Source organism: Condylostylus longicornis, unplaced genomic scaffold (genome assembly GCF_029603195.1).
Source record: "Condylostylus longicornis isolate FDR11 unplaced genomic scaffold, ASM2960319v2 ptg000098l, whole genome shotgun sequence".
NCBI lineage: Eukaryota > Metazoa > Arthropoda > Insecta > Diptera > Dolichopodidae > Condylostylus > Condylostylus longicornis.
This window is the reverse complement of record NW_026578066.1, coordinates 2172404-2189513: the sequence shown is the minus strand read 5'-3', so window position 1 is coordinate 2189513 and position 17110 is coordinate 2172404. Positions and strand designations below refer to the sequence as shown.

General features: G+C 25.5%; 3 protein-coding genes across 6 annotated transcripts in view; 2 read left to right on the top strand and 1 right to left on the bottom strand.

Annotated features, from left to right (window-relative positions):
* Nucleotides 1-2113: 2113 nt before the first annotated feature.
* LOC129613925 (alcohol dehydrogenase class-3) lies at nt 2114-8231 on the bottom strand. 4 transcript variants are annotated; one of them, XM_055528268.1, is made up of 5 exons: nt 8213-8231; nt 4792-4887; nt 3267-3731; nt 3122-3208; nt 2114-2823 (listed from the first exon to the last, which is right to left on the bottom strand). In XM_055528268.1, the coding sequence occupies exons 2-5, from the start codon at nt 4810-4812 to the stop codon at nt 2260-2262; spliced, it is 1137 nt and encodes a 378-aa protein (XP_055384243.1). In that variant the 5' UTR covers nt 4813-4887; nt 8213-8231; the 3' UTR covers nt 2114-2259. The 4 variants fall into 4 exon arrangements, with proteins under 4 accessions (XP_055384243.1, XP_055384244.1, XP_055384242.1 ...); XM_055528269.1 differs by lacking the exon at nt 8213-8231 and adding an exon at nt 8110-8128; XM_055528267.1 differs by lacking the exon at nt 8213-8231 and adding an exon at nt 7823-7991.
* A 1093-nt stretch (nt 8232-9324) lies between these two features.
* Nucleotides 9325-10788, top strand: LOC129613982 (acidic leucine-rich nuclear phosphoprotein 32 family member A). Its single transcript, XM_055528343.1, has 2 exons — nt 9325-9464; nt 9520-10788. Exon 2 carries the CDS (start codon nt 9730-9732, stop codon nt 10540-10542), a length of 813 nt encoding a protein of 270 aa, XP_055384318.1. The 5' UTR covers nt 9325-9464; nt 9520-9729; the 3' UTR covers nt 10543-10788.
* Nucleotides 10789-14512: 3724 nt separating this feature from the next.
* LOC129613936 (beta-1-syntrophin) overlaps nt 14513-17110 on the top strand; it is a 169786-nt gene continuing 167188 nt past the window's right edge. The window contains exons 1-2 of the mRNA XM_055528281.1: nt 14513-14906; nt 15435-15696. Of these exons, the coding sequence (XP_055384256.1) occupies nt 14665-14906; nt 15435-15696 (504 nt within the window). The 5' untranslated portion in view covers nt 14513-14664. The remainder of the gene's footprint in view (nt 14907-15434; nt 15697-17110) is intronic.

The following is a 17110-nucleotide window of genomic DNA, read 5'->3' as shown; positions in this document are numbered from 1 at the left end:
TTTCTAAGCAAATGTTTTTATAAGAGCTAAAAATTTTTAGTATAAAAGAAAATTTTGCTTAGAATACCATTCATTTTTCAATTTTGATTTCTTTTCTAAGCTTTAATATTGTAAGTCTCTTTTCTATTATTTATATACATACATAAATATAACACAGCTTTATTTTCTACAAAATATTTTAATATAAGGTTACTTTACTTTAAATTATAAAACACAATCCCTTTTTTTTTCTTCTAAAATATCCTTTTAAAATTATCCTTATTTCAAAACTGAAACTCTTACTACAATATATTATACATTTTATGTACATATTTTTTTTTTACTCTAATTTTACTTTTTATATAAGAATTTTTTTGTTTACCCTTTGTGTCCGTTCAGTATTACACAGGAACCTTAACTTTAAACAAATTGTTATAGTTAGTTTACTTTTATATATATAAAATATACTTTGTAGATCACGATATAATAACCATAGCAATATAATAGAAAATAAAATAAGTTAGAAAAACAGAAATGAGTAGAAAAATATCTTTACTTCACATTCTTCGTTGTTTTTGTTCCAGAGAATTTTCATTTAAAGATTTTTCCTTTTTTCTTTTTTATTCTGTTGTTGCCTTTTGTCTTTTGTTTCAAGACAAAATACCCTTTTTGATTTACACATTTTAAATAATAGTCAAGTTATTGACAAAAAAAAAGTTGCCTTTTAGGTTTATCCCCAAATTAATTTGTCCGTGCCGATTTTATTTTCCCCTTAAACCTAAAATTGGATATGCATATATAATATACCTAAAATAAAAAAGATAAAACATAGTTTTAAAGTTATTTTAAAAAAATATCAACAAGTATTTTTGTGAAGTTTTGATACAAAACCGAAATATATATACGCTTTTTATTACTTTATCGATTTTTACTCTAAGTAACAATTTATACATATACTCATTATAATAATACAAAATAAAAAATAAAATAACAAAGAGATATTAGAAAGAAAATAAAATTTTTACAATAAAATATTTATTCTATGTCAGTAAATAATTTTCGCTCGCCTTGTTAGATTCTTGTAACCTAATTTGAGCTTATTCTTGATATATTATTACTATTTATATCGCTTATTTTTAGCCTTTGTACAATGTATTGTATATTCTCCTTGTTTACTGTTTAAATTTTCTCAAAATTTATCTCAAAGAAATCCATTATAACGCTGTATACATTACTAGGTAGTATCTTGTATCTTGAGTTAGAGCTAGATATTAATACGCGAATAATCCAATTAAATTTGAGTGCAACTTCTAAGTGCAATAAAATCTAATATGTTTAATGTACTTAATTTGAAACATATTACATAAATTTTTCTAACTTAAAATCCTTCTATTGTAGTTTAACAAAAAGTAATAAAAACAGCAAATCTGTAAAAACTAAGTTGCAAACAATCTTTTGATTTTTATGATAATTTCCAAGGCGTTGGAAATATTAGCTGCGCTTGTCGCCCTAATTCAAATTTATGTTTTGTAAAAAAAAAAAAAAACAAATTATGATTGATTATGTTTTTGGCAATTATGTTATGCAAATTTTATATTTTGATGAAAACTTGTGAAAATATAAAAACCACAAAAGGAGAAAAATAATCCCACAATGTAAATTAAACACGCAACACGAAAACGAGTTAACATAATACCAACAAAACAAATATTTGTTAAAGGCATTCTCTACGGTTCATCCTTAACTTTATTTCTTTTGTAAGATTTATAAGTACAATACACAATATACAATATGTACATACATATATATATATATAGAAATACTTACTTTTACACGAATAACGTCTATAAAATATACACAAAATTGTTACTAAAAATCAATAAAGCATTTTTTTTTCATACATGTACATTTATAACAAATGTGTGTTAAGGACGATAAATTTGAAATGGTAAAAATATTGTTGATTGCTGTATTTATTATATCAAGTGAATAAAATATTCAAGGTGAACACTACGATATTCTTATATTCCATTATGTTTAATTAAAATAACACTTTGCAATTAATATAATCAATGCGAATAATTTTGCCACTTGAACTTGAAGCACATTTCATAAAATAATTAAAAATTAAAAATAAAATTTCTCAATACGCCAAATTTTATTCGTAGCAAAAAAGAACTGTATACATTTGTAATATTTAATATACATAGTAATATAAAAATGTAATTTATAACAAAAGACCAAATATAAAGAATTCATAACATTATTTTTTTTTTCACTTTAGAACTCTACAACACTTCTAATGCTTTTACCTTCATGCATATAGTCAAATGCTTTGTTAATATCATTTAAGTTCATGGTATGTGTAATAAATTCATCAACCATTAATTTTTTATTCATGTATGAGTCGACTAAATTTGGTACTGATTCAACACTTTTATATCCACCAAATGCAGTTCCTTTCCATGTTCTTCCCGTAATTAATTGGAACGGTTTTGTTGAAATTTCTTGACCAGAAGCAGCAACACCAATAATAACGGCGGTACCCCATCCTTTATGACATGCTTCTAAAGCTGATCTCATTGTATTTACATTTCCTATACACTCAAAAGTAAAATCAAATCCACCATTTGTCATGTCAACAAGAACATTTTGTATTGGTGTATCACCATGGTCCTTTGGATTTACAAAATCAGTAACACCAAATTTTTTACCTACTTCAAATTTGGCAGGATTAATATCAATACCATAAATTTTTGATGCACCTGCTGCTTTGCAACCCATGGCAACTGCAAGACCAACAGCACCAAGACCCCAAATAGCGCAAACGCTGCCTGGTTCAACCTACATAACATGTTTTATATTAAAGCAAACTTAATATTTTTAACAAAATTTTTTCGTTTTTCAATTTAAATTTGCTTGATAACATAACAGAAAATTACTGTTTGCTTTTCAGTTAACAAAAGCAAATAAATTAAATTTTAGCATTTATTTTTTTAAATTTGGATAGTCATGCATTAGTGATAAGATAATTATAAAGTGCTATAATTGAAAACTTATGTATGTTTATTTTTTTTTAAGCATAAATATTAAAAAATATGTATATACATAAGTATATGTATAGCAAAATGTCTTGACTTACTTTAGCGGTATTTAGTGCAGCTCCGTATCCAGTTGGAATTCCACAACCCAATAGGCAAACTTTGTTTAATGGTGCTTTTTCATTTATCTAAAATAATTATTTTCAGTCAGACAAAATTAAACCTGGAATTATTTTCTTAACATACTTTACACAAATTAATATCAGTAACAACTGTGTACTCAGAGAAAGTTGAAGTTCCCATAAAATGATAGATTGCTTTACCATTACAACTAAAGCGTGTTGTACCATCAGGCATTACACCTTTTCCTTGGGTAGCTCTTACTTTTTGGCAAAGATTGGTTTTCGGATGTTTACAGTATTCGCAATCACCACATTGTGGAATGTACAGAGGAATTACTTTATCCCCAGGTTTAAACTTCGTTACACCTTCTCCAACACTTTCTACAATACCAGCACCTTCATGCCCTAATATTACTGGGAATACACCTTCAGCGTCAAGTCCACCTAGAGCATATGCATCTGTATGACAAACGCCAGTTGCAATAATTTTTACACGAACTTCATGAGCTTTTGGCGGATGAACTTCTACGTTTTCAATAGTTAGCGGCTTTTTAGGTTCCCAAGCAACTGCAGCACGACATTTTATAACCTTATTAAAAAATTCAAAAGTAAAATTTAAAATTGTACATAGTTTAATATAAATAGGTACATATATGCACATATAATTATGAATGTAAATTATTATAGGTAGATAGGCGCAAGGCAAAACAATTTTTGCGATTTTAGGAAGTTAACGTTTATGCATACTAAATGCATTCTATGTGTCTTATGTGCATTTTAAGCAGCGTTAAAAAATAGACATATTTTGTAAAGTTCGAAATTTACAAATAAACTAATAAGACCAAATATTTTAAAAAACAAATACTTGTGTATCACTGAGTAAATTTTATCACAATTTGTTAGGTTTGATCAATTTTATTTTTACAAAATACACCAAAATGCAATTAAAAATTTGCAAGTCTAATTGGCAAAATTAGTGTATTTTTGTAAACACCTGTTACATGTATATGTCGGTGCAAAGTTTTCAGTCATTGGTTATTAAATCGAACTTTAGCATTTTTAATGGATTTTTTTTGTCAATACCCAGGTAGACATCTACATATATTCAAAAGGTTTCCTTTACTTTGAAATGGGGTATGGGAAGTTGAAACCGTAGGAAAAACGTTATTTTTACCGTAATAAGCTAGATATGTAGGTAAAATATGTTTCGTTTCCCTCACTTTATTATTCAATGTAAATGTATATGTACATGCATATGTACATTAATGAACTATGTACACGTATGTATGTCACATAGTTTTTTATAAATGTAACATTTGTATTTGTAATTTGCTTTTTACTTAGAATATTGGAACATTATTTTGGTGGAAATTTTATTTCAATTATTTTCGGTAAATTCAACAATAAATCAATGTAAACATTAAAATTGTAGTTCCAAGTAAGATTACAGGTATGTTCATTGACTTGAAATTCTGCTTAATTTTTTCCAAAATATACAGACAATTTTAACCCCTATTCACTTTGATACTAAATCTTTTTAAAAATGATATTTTATATTTAAAAAAAAATTGTAAGATTCCGGTCATATGTTGGTACATATGAACGGAACATACTTATCTAGCAGTGAAATGGAGAAAAATAAATCTTACCTTTCCAACTGTTTCAGCCATGTTTAACTACAATTATTTTTTTTCTGCTTGCGAATTTATTTAGACCACAAACCACTTCAAAGTTCTGAAGGTGAACTAAAGCAAATTGAGAAATAAAAACAAATTTCTTAAATTTGTTTAATGAAAATTGAATACAAAAATATAACTCAAGCACAATTTATACTAATTTATATATGTTCATATGTATGTATATACCGGCTTTTGTTAAATGATTAAATCATAAATGTCACTAGATCGTAAAGTTATCACATATTATCGTAATCTTTCAAAAACTTTGTTTTTGTACAGCTACAGTGCTTCCAAATTCGAATATACTTATCAAATTCTTTTGATAACCTCGGCCAGCGCCTTTTCTTATTTTTTATTCTTATATATAAGGTAGGTGTTACCGTACTGTTCTATTTCAGAAACAATTTACAATTCCGCATGGCGGAGAACTCATTTAGTAAAAAATAATTTCAATTAAATCAAAATAATTGCCACTTTTATAATAAACGAAAAATTTAGTGGAAAATTGAATGCGAAATTGCTTGTCAATTACTTTTGTCTCACAATCAAACGTCATAAATGTCAACTTTATTTTGCAATGTGTAACCATTATTTAAGTGGAATGAAAATATACATTCATTTTGCAATCTCTTTTTCTCTTCAATTGTATGTATAATAAAAAAAGGAATGAGAGCTTAAAAACATGATCGGAATTAACAGTTAAATGAAAAATTGAACGTGTACAATTAGAACAATATTCTTTCAGTTTTCCTTTTTTAAAAATTTTAAATTGTAATACCAAGCAAACAATTACTTTATTCAAGTACTTGACGGAAGTTTAATTTGCGTATAGCAGTACAGACTTGAGTTGAATTTGGCATTAGTTGACAAACATTTTGCATTAATTTGTCATTTTTAATCTTTCAATTCGCGTATAAGCGATCGATCGTCAAGCCAATTTAATAATTTTATCGGATCGACAAATCAAGTAGCGTTTATAAAAGCTCGAAAACTGCTTGAAGTCGGCTTCGCATATAAACGCAGCAAATAAAACAAGGTAGAAAAAAAAATATTTGATAATCACACTGTTAACTGCATTATTTTCACAATGAACTTACACTTTAATGAAAAATTTCCGGGAAAGTAACCAAAAACAAAAGTAGAGAAAAATATTCATTTCATCAAAAAACAAAAGATTTGAATTTAATATGTCAAATTAAATTTAAAATCATAAACATACGTTTTTAATGAAAATAGCGGCAATTACAAAGTCTGTCAAATATCTTAAATAAGCTACAGTAATACTCTTGTTAACGCGAAGGAAGCGTTTCGAAATTCCATAACGTCAACCTTGATCTAATAATGTTCAATTGATTTCAAAGCCTTTAAGAAAACGAGATTAAATGCACCATAATTGACAAAATGTCAATCACGCAAAATTTTTTAATAGGAGTTACATATATCCGAAAATTTTAATGTCTAATAAATTGTAATTTTGTGAATGTGTAACCGTAAAAATAATTTTCTAATTTGAATACTCTTACTCATTTTGATATTTAGTTTGAAAAATATTTATTTTATGGGTTAATATAAAAGACCTATTATATTATCGATATATATCAAAATAATTCGTAACTGCATATATCACATAAAAGAAAATTCTTACATATTATAAATGCAAACCAATCTATCCATTTAATTCGAATCTCAGAAAAAAAAATTAAAATTTTTTTCTTTGTACTTAATTATGCTCTTATGTATTTACATAGCACGAAATATAAAGACGTAATTTACATAAACTTCTAATAGGTAATACAAATTCGATACGTAAATGTCATTTAATAAAAACTTCATAACATGATTTTGAAAGATAAATTTTTGTGTGGTAAGATTTACTTGCAATAAAGTTTAAACAAATTTTATTCTATGTAAATAACATATATCTATGTATCTATATAATATGTAATTTGAGCCCACGCCTTACATTTTAAAGTGGGGTACATTGCAAATAAATGTTCACGATCCCTGTTTAAGACACATACAGCAAAGATTAAAGAACAGCAAATATGTGTGTATGTTTGCATGTAAATAAATTTTAGTTTATTATTTATTTGCTTAGCATCATATTCTATGATATTGTGAGATCATTATTTACATTGCAAAAAAAAAATTTTTTATTAAAATTTTACATATTTTGATTTTGGTAAAAATTTTTAATTAGTAATATTCTTTTATCAAATAAATATTTTTGTGATTTTAATAATTAAAAATTATAGTGAAATAAAAAACAGGTAAATACTTTAAGTAAATATTCACAAAATTTAATTTTATTTGAAAAAAAATTAGAAGACATTCTTAAAATTCCCAAGTGTTTTAAAAAATACTGGCCTTTCTGCAATCAAATTTACGGTTATTCCTACGTTAATTTGTTTATGGAACCCTGCCGCTATGGCTACATTGTCCGTTTCAAATACGTAACTACTTTTAAGATTTACTTTTTCCAGATACGTGCAAACATGTAGAGAAAGGCATACATACTTAAATACTAACCTTATTATAAAATATTTGGGTAAGTTTATAGTTATGATTTGTGGTTTTCATTAGATGAAATGAATGTATTAACATATACAAAAAATCAAAAAACAACAAAAATGGCAAGAAAACCTTGAATCACCTGTCAGTATACAAACAAACATACATATTTTACTATTACCTATCATTCAATTTTTTCATAAGGTTGCCAACTTGGTTTCACAAAAATGTATCGAATGTATCTTGATTAAATATGTCCTAACCCCAGCAATAATATTAATGTGTTTAAGAAATTACAAAATTTCTATAATTTTTATAACTCCTATTTTTTTAAATTTTAATTTTTTGGAAAAGAATCTATTTCAAAGAACATTTAATATGTATATATGTACACGCAAATATGTATGTATTCAAATAACTACATAATATTGCAGTAACTAATTTAGAAAATAACATAACATAATGCTAATGTAATTACATGTATACCTACATTAGAGAAACGAGTACGGTTCAATGAAATTTATTCGACAGTTGGCATCTCAAATCAAAACTTTAGCATCCCACTACCGACAACACTACTTATACTTATTCAGAAAACTAGTATTATTACCAGAAAATGAAGTTTTTTAAGTGTATGTATGTATGTTAAACAGTGGATCAATTAGTCTGAAAATTCAAATTCATATGCGTGCTTATCGCAATCAAAGAACTGCGTCCAATAATGATGGTTCGTGTTGTAACTACAAAACTACAAAAGTCAAATAGCATTGCAAATACCTAAACGTCGCAAAAAAATTTTCTGGTATGCACCAATTCAAAAATGTTTTAAGAATTATTTACTATACATGAATATAATTAAAATTTATTAGTTTTAATTTACATTTCGTTTAAAAAATTAAAATTTTTGGTCTTTTAAACAATTTAAAAAAATATAATTTTCATTTCACTTTTCGACACATGAATAAAAATTATCCTTGAATTAAAATTATTTCTGCGCATAATCTGTTTTTTTTGTATATGTTGTAAACAACATTATACGCTATCTACGATTGAAAAAATACTTTGTTGCTAGTCTCAAAGCAACATTTGCCATATATAATATAAATACTTAATTTAAACTTTTTGAAATTGGTTAAGTAATAAAAGTAAATAAAATTTTTAGCTCTTAAAAGAAAACTGAAAATCTAATTAGATATCTGTTGACAGTTGTGAGTTATTATTTTTAGAATTTATTTTTAGAGTAAAAGTATTATTTGAAACAAGTGCTTGCACATTTTTTTCATCCATTAGTAAGATGAAAGTCGTATGACGTGAACACTTTTCGAGATCAGACTTTGTCTGATTGCAAATAATAGAAATAACTCTATTCTAATAATATTTATGTACGTCAGATTTATTTAAAAAAAAGAAATAATTTTTTGTTGAAATTTGAAACAATAATTTGACTTTTATACGAAAACATGGTATTCTGAACATGTCTTTCTATAACTGAAGGACTTTTTCTTAAATCAAAAGAAATTTTGGAGAAATATCTTTTTTTAACGAAATTATGAATAAAAATGTTCAAAAAAAAAAAAAACGAATAAAAAAAGCTAAATATAGTGTGCAACTAATTTTCTGAGATATAGCTTAAAAAAAGCGTCTATTGAAATTGAAGATTCCGTTTGTTGAAACTAACGTAGCCTAAAATAAATTGTTCATATTGTTACTGTAGTTCTTTTCAAGATTTTACGAAGAGCTGTGATATGTTACTTCCTTTTTTGTATAGTATAATAATTAGAAAATTAAGTTGTGATAACAATAACTCAAAATATTTAGTTTATTAAATATTTTTAACATATCATGAATTCAAGAATTGCTATTGCATCAAAAATAATGTTGAATAATAATAAATCTTGTATACAAAATAAAGTTGCTCAACTTAAAAAATTTGTAATATCTTAAATTGCACCATATTAGCAACAATTAAATATTGACAATCGTTGCTAACGTCATTCGGCTTCTATTCAAAGAGGTTGTCATTTTACATGGTAGTTTTGTTTAAATGCAGTCATTTGTGAAAATTTTCCTACAAGTTTTTGATTGTAATTTTAATTTATTCTAAATAAATTTATCATAATCATAGTCCAGAGGTAAGTTACTTTTATATACGTGAATTTATATTTATTAATATGTTGATTATCTTAGGGAAATTGATATTGGAAAAATAGAAAAATTACAGGGTCGTGCGACGGCTTTTGGCGCGGTAACTTTTCATATATACACATTTTACACAAAAATCAATTGTTTTGGACTAAATTTATTATCAAATTTTTAAAAATAATTAAAAACTGCTCAATAAAAATCAATTTGAGTAAATTTTTGATGAAATAATCTTCCATACAAAAGAAAAACAAAATGGAGAAAAGAATAGAGCTTGAAAAACGAGGACGCCCAGCCTCTCAGATAACAGATTTAAATTTGGATAATTGCAGAAGCACAAATATTGTTGGGTTAACTGACGAATTTGAAGCACTTGAATCATTAAGCTTAATTAATGTTGGTTTGACAACATTGCGTGGCTTTCCAAATTTACCAAACTTAAGAAAACTGGAACTTTCTGATAACAGAATATCAAATGGCTTGGAAAATTTGGTCACAAGTCCAAAACTGACATATTTAAATTTGTCAGGGAATAAAATTAAAGATTTAGAAGCGCTAAAACCTTTAGAAAACTTCAAAAGCCTGAAGGTTTTGGATTTGTTTAATAACCCAGCCACGGCTATTGAAAATTACAGAGAAAAAACATTTGCTATGTTACGTTCTTTAAAATATTTGGATGGTTTTGATTTTAATGAAATTGAGGCTTCTTCTGATGGTTATGATGATTTTTCTGATACAGAAGAAGAAGTTGATACTGATGAGGAAAGTGATGAAGAAATTGATAATGATGAGGAAAGTCATGAAGAAAGTGATAATGATGACGTATCATTAGCTCAAGTATATAATGATAACTTAGAAGATGATAATTCTGATTGGAAAGTTGAAAGCGAAGAGAATGAAGAAGATTCAGACGAAGATGATTTATCAGATGAAAATGGTCCTGGAGATAAATCAACTGAAGGTGAAAAGAACACGTCTGCAAAAGAAAAAAAGAAGTCTGCTGAAAATAATGAAAAAGATGGTCCATCAGAAGAGTCACGAGGCAAAAAAAGAAAGCATGATGAATAATTAAAAGTTATATATATATATATTAAAATTAATGCATTATATTACACAAAAATGTAAAAAAAAAATGAAATCAGTTACACTAAAATATATGCAGAAGAAAAAATATAAAAATAACGTTCTAATATTTTATAAAGAAAAACGATTGGAAAGAAGATGTAAATGAGGATTAATAACGAATCATCAAAGAAAGTGTTATAATTAATTTTTAAAGAGAAAATAAAGTTAAGAGCCTTTTTTGATATTTGATGTTTTAGTTTATTTGTTTCCAAACTAAAAAAAAAAATATAATAAACCTTCCAAATTCAAACAATATTAGGTTATTGCATTAGGTAATGTATGTACCTATATGCATACATAATTATATAATTTTATAAATATCGTTATATTGTTCTTCCTCTTATAAAAATATCCTTTAGTATTAAATCATTCGAAAACGTTTCTACGTACATACAAAATATACGAAATCTTTACCGTAATCGATCCAACAAAATTCAAAGAAATTTTTAAAAGCATTTTTGCGAAAAGAGCTATTTTCTTTTAAATTTTTAAAATAATTTTTTTTTTTTTAACTTTCTATAAATAATATTTATAATTTAAATTATTATTTAAATTGAGATTTGAATAGAGCTTACAAGATAGTATGATATTTTTACGGTTATTTCTCGTATTATTTAAAAAAGAAAATTCCTGTGAAAATTTTCAGTCATGCGCTTTTTATTTCATATAGAGAAAAACGTTTTAATTTTTTGTTTTGATTCTTATTTTAAATAGAAATAAGTATGTACATACAGTTGATACTATTAAAAACGTAGAAAATCCTCGTACGTAGATTGTAGAAAAATATTGCAAAAAAAATTTTTTTTTTTTGTAATTTTTCTTAACTACAGCTACAGAAAATATTGATTCATATTTTTAATTATACTGTAGCAATTTATTTAGTAAATGCAGAGTATTTTTTTCATGTACATAAGTATGTTGATAAATGTACAGTGTAGGTATCTCCATATTTGCGTATGTGTACATATGTATGAATATTATATTATATTCACTCTTGTTAATTACAACAACTCAAAGCATAAGAAATATTTATTAAATTATAAATGAAAAGGAAAAGTAAAAACAGGACAACAATAATGTTGTCCGCATCAAAAATTTAAAAAATTTTACATTTTCTTTCATTTCCTAAAACTTAAATAATTTGCCATTATTTAGTTTTGAATAAAATTTTAAATCGATAAATAAGACCATACACTATGGTATAGATATGTATAACATTATAATAATTATAATCTTAATTTGCATAGTTGCATTTTTTCAATAATGTTATAATTTTTTTTACACTATAATGTAAGCAAATATATGTGTATGTGCATGTATACATAAATATTAGAGTCACTCCAATATTATCGTATCAGCATAAAATTACATATAATACGTATGACACAATACAATTTTTTTTCCAAATATTTAAAATACGTAAGCTGCCCTTTAGAATTTTATAATCTCTCCTCTTGTAGGTCTCCTTACAATAGGGTACATTATTCATGTTATTGACGTGCGCATATTATTTTGCTAAAAGTTATTATTGGCAAAAAAAAATTTGAAAAAAAAAATGGTTTCCTATAATTAGTAGAGTTCTAAAATAATCTGGATGATTGGGTGACCTTTAATGGTTGTCGACTAGAATTATGTAGTAGTTATCAAAACTCTGTAGGTACCAAAATAGAATACATCTGTTAATCTAGTAAGTGTATTGTAAATGCAAATGTACATACCTCTATGGTTTTTTGGAATTCAAATTGTTGAAATATCGCGTTGATTTATATCATGACTAATAGGTTTAGAAGTATTTTTGCAATTTCTAAACTGCAGTACAAAAATATAACTGCAATATACTGCAGTTCCAAAATTCAATACAAAAAAATTCTACAATTAGTCTTTTCAAAAATGTACAATCTGTTTAGTGAGGAAAGGAGTCAGAGATAAGCACGAAAAAGTTCGTTGCTTTTTTATACACGTCAAAAATGTGTTCAAATTGCCAATTCTTATTTATCTGTCACTTGAAGTCTTATTTGTTCTTTACATGATATTTTCTGGCAAAAACTTGTAAAAAAGGAAAATTAGTTTTTTTCATTCTAAACTTTAAAAATTGCCAAATCGATATCAATTGCACCTTTTTCGTAGGTCACAAGAAGTGTAAAATTAACATTACGTTGATGTGGAAATCTTTAAAATACATACTGTATGAATTTTTGATTTTTAAGAAATGTCAAGTAAAACTTTTTCCAGAAAATGTGTTCTGCCAAAAGCATTATTTTCAGAGCATGATTGTCACATAAAATCACACTCACCCAGCATTTACACATACAAGTTACTTGCATGCAAGTTTGTATAATATTAATTGTCAATTAGTTTTTCGAAATGTCAAATTACTTGCTATTATGACGTAGGCGTTTAGCAAGTTAATTTTTGAAAATGTCTTTGAGAAGAAAACAACTAGCAATATATATAATTGTTTATAAATTTTAGAAACCATAAGTTTGCTAAGTTTAATTTTTTCAAAACAAAATTCAAAAATTTTAAATTAAAAAAAAAAAAAAATCAAAACAACAAATTTTTTTTTGTGAATTTCTCAATATGTCAAATTACTTGCTCAAATTACTGGCAGCAAAATTTTCTTGCAAGTTGAACTGCAAGTAAACAAGCAAGTAGAAATATTTCAATGTGTTAGTAAAATTTTTGTATGTATTGCAACTTTCTTGCAAGTAACTTGTACGTGTAAATGCTGGGTCAAAAGTAAAAGAAAAAAAATAACAATGTTTTTATTAGAATTTTTCTGGACCGCAAAAATTGTAATATCACTTTCATATGATCTGAATGCATTTAAATGATAAGTGTTCGCGAAGTAAAGTTATTAAGTAAAGCCAAAATGTGACATTTGTAACAACAATATTCAATATGTTATTTGTATTCCTTTTGTCAAGAAAATATGATTTGCACTGCTTCTTAAATACAGAAAAACTGTTTTGTATTTTGCTGCAAAGTATTTTTTTATATAACAGTTATAATTTTCTTAATAGTTACTGTTGATTATACAGTTTATTTTTATAAAACACGTATAGATTATGAAGTGACACTGTTATTCAACCAATTTTTGCGAAACTGTTTGCTTTTTTGTGGCGCTTTCATAGAAACATCTTTTTCTATGATATTTTGTTTAAAACAATTTTATTTTTTCAATAACTACAATATAGTAAGCTCTTGTTTTTCAAAAATGATTGAATATAATATTTAAGAAAATATATGGACAAATTTTAAAATATTGTCAGAAATAGTTTTTTTTTGCATTACTCAATTTCTGTCACATACATACATACATATTATGATTTTGTTCCCAATTGCAGTTTAAATTACAATTAAAATTGTTGCAAAAAGAAAAGTTGTCACTCTATCGCAAATCCAATTGAAAGCAATGAAAGATATGAAAGAGAGAAAGAGAACAAATTCGTAATCATACGCAATCGATTGCAGTTTGCTAAAGGAACCGATTAAGAAAATGCTACCTAAATTGTCATTAGTAATTACGGTAAGATTTTAAAATTCGCGGGAAATCGTAAAATTTGGTAATGAAAAATTGCGTTCTGTGAAGATTCAAGAAATACTTTTAGTTTTATTAACTTTAATATTGATTTTAGTTATTAGATTAGTAGGTTTTTGCAATATTTCTATACATTTCTCAAGTTATAAAAATTGATAGTTACATAATGTAACTATAAGCAATTTATATATGATTTTTCTTAAAGTACTTTTTGAGGGGGCTGGAATAACATTAACTTTTGAACCTGGGTGAATTTTTCAATAATTAAATTGAATTGTATTTATTGTAACTAAACAATGTATAAAATTTAGATAATTTAAAATAAGAAACAACTGTTTTAACACATATTTTTTTTTATGTCTTTACAGATGAGTGAGCATTGAAATGAGAAACTACATGATTATACAGAAGCTTTAGAGGATATATTTTACATATCTTTCAACTTTACAATTAACTTAATTTAAAACTTCATACAAAACTGGAGGGATTTGCATATATATTAATTAAAAACATACAATAAAAAAATGGTTGAGTCATCTGGTCTTAATAGACCTCCATCATCGTTGCCACAATCAATATCGCCACATTCAACGGCTAGTAGTAGTGGCAGTAGCTTACGTTTTGGTAGTTTAGAGACTCGTGTACGTGGTTCGTGGTATAAAGTTCTTGTTACATTAGAAACCGATTATTTATCAATTAGTTTAGATGAAAGTTGTGATACACCAGCTGAACAGCATCATTCGACGACGCTTAATGGAACTTTAGGGTAAGTGAGATATTATATTAATGCATGTCTAAATTTGTAGTGTAAAACATATATATTGTTCTATTTCATTATTAATCCTTGTATTGGGAGGTAGATATTTATTTATCCTTATTTTAAATCCCAGCAAAAATGTAAAATTTGTTTTAATTTTTTCAAATTTCAACATTTATGAACATACATATTCACACATGTATCATTTAGTAAGGAAGGTTTAATAACTTTATATTATTTAATGGAAAGAGGTTAATATAGATACGTACTCACCTATCTACTTAAATGCATATTTCATAATTACAAATTGCAAAATTATTAGAAAATTTATTCAATGTTATTTGCACCATTTAATAAAATGATATGACCTAGTATAACAGTCCTATCAGACCATTTGAATCGCATTATCCTATAAGCATTTAAAAATAAAATCATGTACAATATTATTCTTTTATTATACTTTTGCATATTATCTTTTAAAATTTTGATGAAACAAAAATTAATGTGTATTACAAATTTTTATTTATGATATTTTAGTAGTAATCATAGCGGACAAAATGGTACATTACCACCGGGTAGCACAATGTCAAGTGGCGGTAATACAAGTACGACTGGTAATAGTGGTCCTGGGGGTGGTGGTAGTGCTATCGGTGGTGGAGGAGGTTCTGGTACTAATACATTATCAACTGATGATACAATTGATAATAATGGTGAACATTTACTTAATAATAACACTATGGATAATGGTATGACAGAAATATGTGATGTACCTGATCATGTGGCAAATCAAAAACGACATGTGAGTATATCAATGAAAAATAATAAAAAGAAACAAAAAAATAACAAAATTTATAATATTTATAAATAATTGACAATTTTATTAAAATTTTTAATTATAAATTTCAAAAAATATTTAATTATTTGATTATGCGTTTTGCATAATATGCAATTTAAATGGAAATGCAATGTTATTTTTTTTATATTATATGTTAATTTGATGATTTTAATATTTGATTTATGTATGTAATTCAGAAAAAAAATTTGCGATATTTTAAAGCTTTATAACGAGTAGAAAAACATTTCAGTTGACAGAAAAAATTTAATGTGAACACAAAATGAGCTTCTTTTAAAATTTAAGTTGGAAATTTGTTCTATCCTAACCAGCTTGTAAATTTGGTTAGTCTGAAATATTATTATAAAAACAAGCATACATAATAATGAAAATTACTAATATTTTGCAGTTGAAATATGTTACGCGTTTTAATAACTAGTTTTATTAGATTCAATTGTCAATTTAAAGTTTTATTGAAACTTTAATTTTAATTTGAATTGTGTTCAAATTAAATTTGTTTTAAAAGTTTTCCATATAAACTCATTTAAAATATTAATAACATGCACAGATTAAATTAATTGCTGTTGTAATTAAAATATATTAGAATAAAAAAATTCAATTTACATCATCCTTTCCATTGTGCATCTTTATAATGCTGTTCCTATATGAGCAAGTAGATGTATGAACAACATTTTCTTATAAGTAATTGTTCATATCGGGAAAATGTAAATTGAATTTGTACTAAAATTTACAAACTGATAAATATTTTCGGTTTTCGTTTATAAAATCCAAACTTTGTAATCTGATGCTGTTATAGTACAATTTTTCAAAAGTCAAAGATATAAACTTACTCTATATATTTTTAAAGCAGCGTGTATATATTATGGAAAATATATTTTAATAATATATGTAGGTAGACAAAACTTAAACATAGGCTTTGTCTACTAAACTATTATGCTGAAAATGAATTCTAAAAATATTAATTCAAAAAGTAAATGATCGGCAGAATCGATTATAAATTTTCTCTATATTTTTTTTTAGTATATTATAAAATACAAAATTCAAATATCCTTAATTATTATAGTCTTTTGATGGTAATTTTGTACTGAATTTGAATTTTATTTTATTATTGCTTTGTAGAATTTGCATTTTATAGAAATTGTTAGCTATATGCATTTTATTGTATAGAGAACTTGAAACGGAAAATGGAAATCACATTGCTATTCAATAAATTTTCAGAGTTTTCACTGAAAAAAAAGATTTATTTTATTGATTTCAATTTCTTTTTATCCTGATCCATGGTAATAGAAATTGATTTTATTTTATTTGAAAGTTTTTCTGCCTGACTTCCTGTGGCAATTGAATCTAACAAAAAAAAAAA

What these genes read in the sequence shown, in the direction of transcription:
- LOC129613925 (XM_055528268.1), bottom strand. Translation starts at nt 4,812, where the DNA reads ATGGCTGAAACAGTTGGAAAG. An exon ending in TGGCTGAAACAGTTGGAAAG is followed by an intron (nt 3,732 to 4,791) that starts GTAAGATTTATT and finishes TTTTTTAATAAG; the next exon opens with GTTATAAAATGTCGTGCTGC. An exon ending in CTGCACTAAATACCGCTAAA is followed by an intron (nt 2,824 to 3,121) that starts GTAAGTCAAGAC and finishes CATGTTATGTAG; the next exon opens with GTTGAACCAGGCAGCGTTTG.
- LOC129613982 (XM_055528343.1), top strand. Translation starts at nt 9,730, where the DNA reads ATGGAGAAAAGAATAGAGCTTGAAAAACGAGGACGCCCAGCCTCTCAG.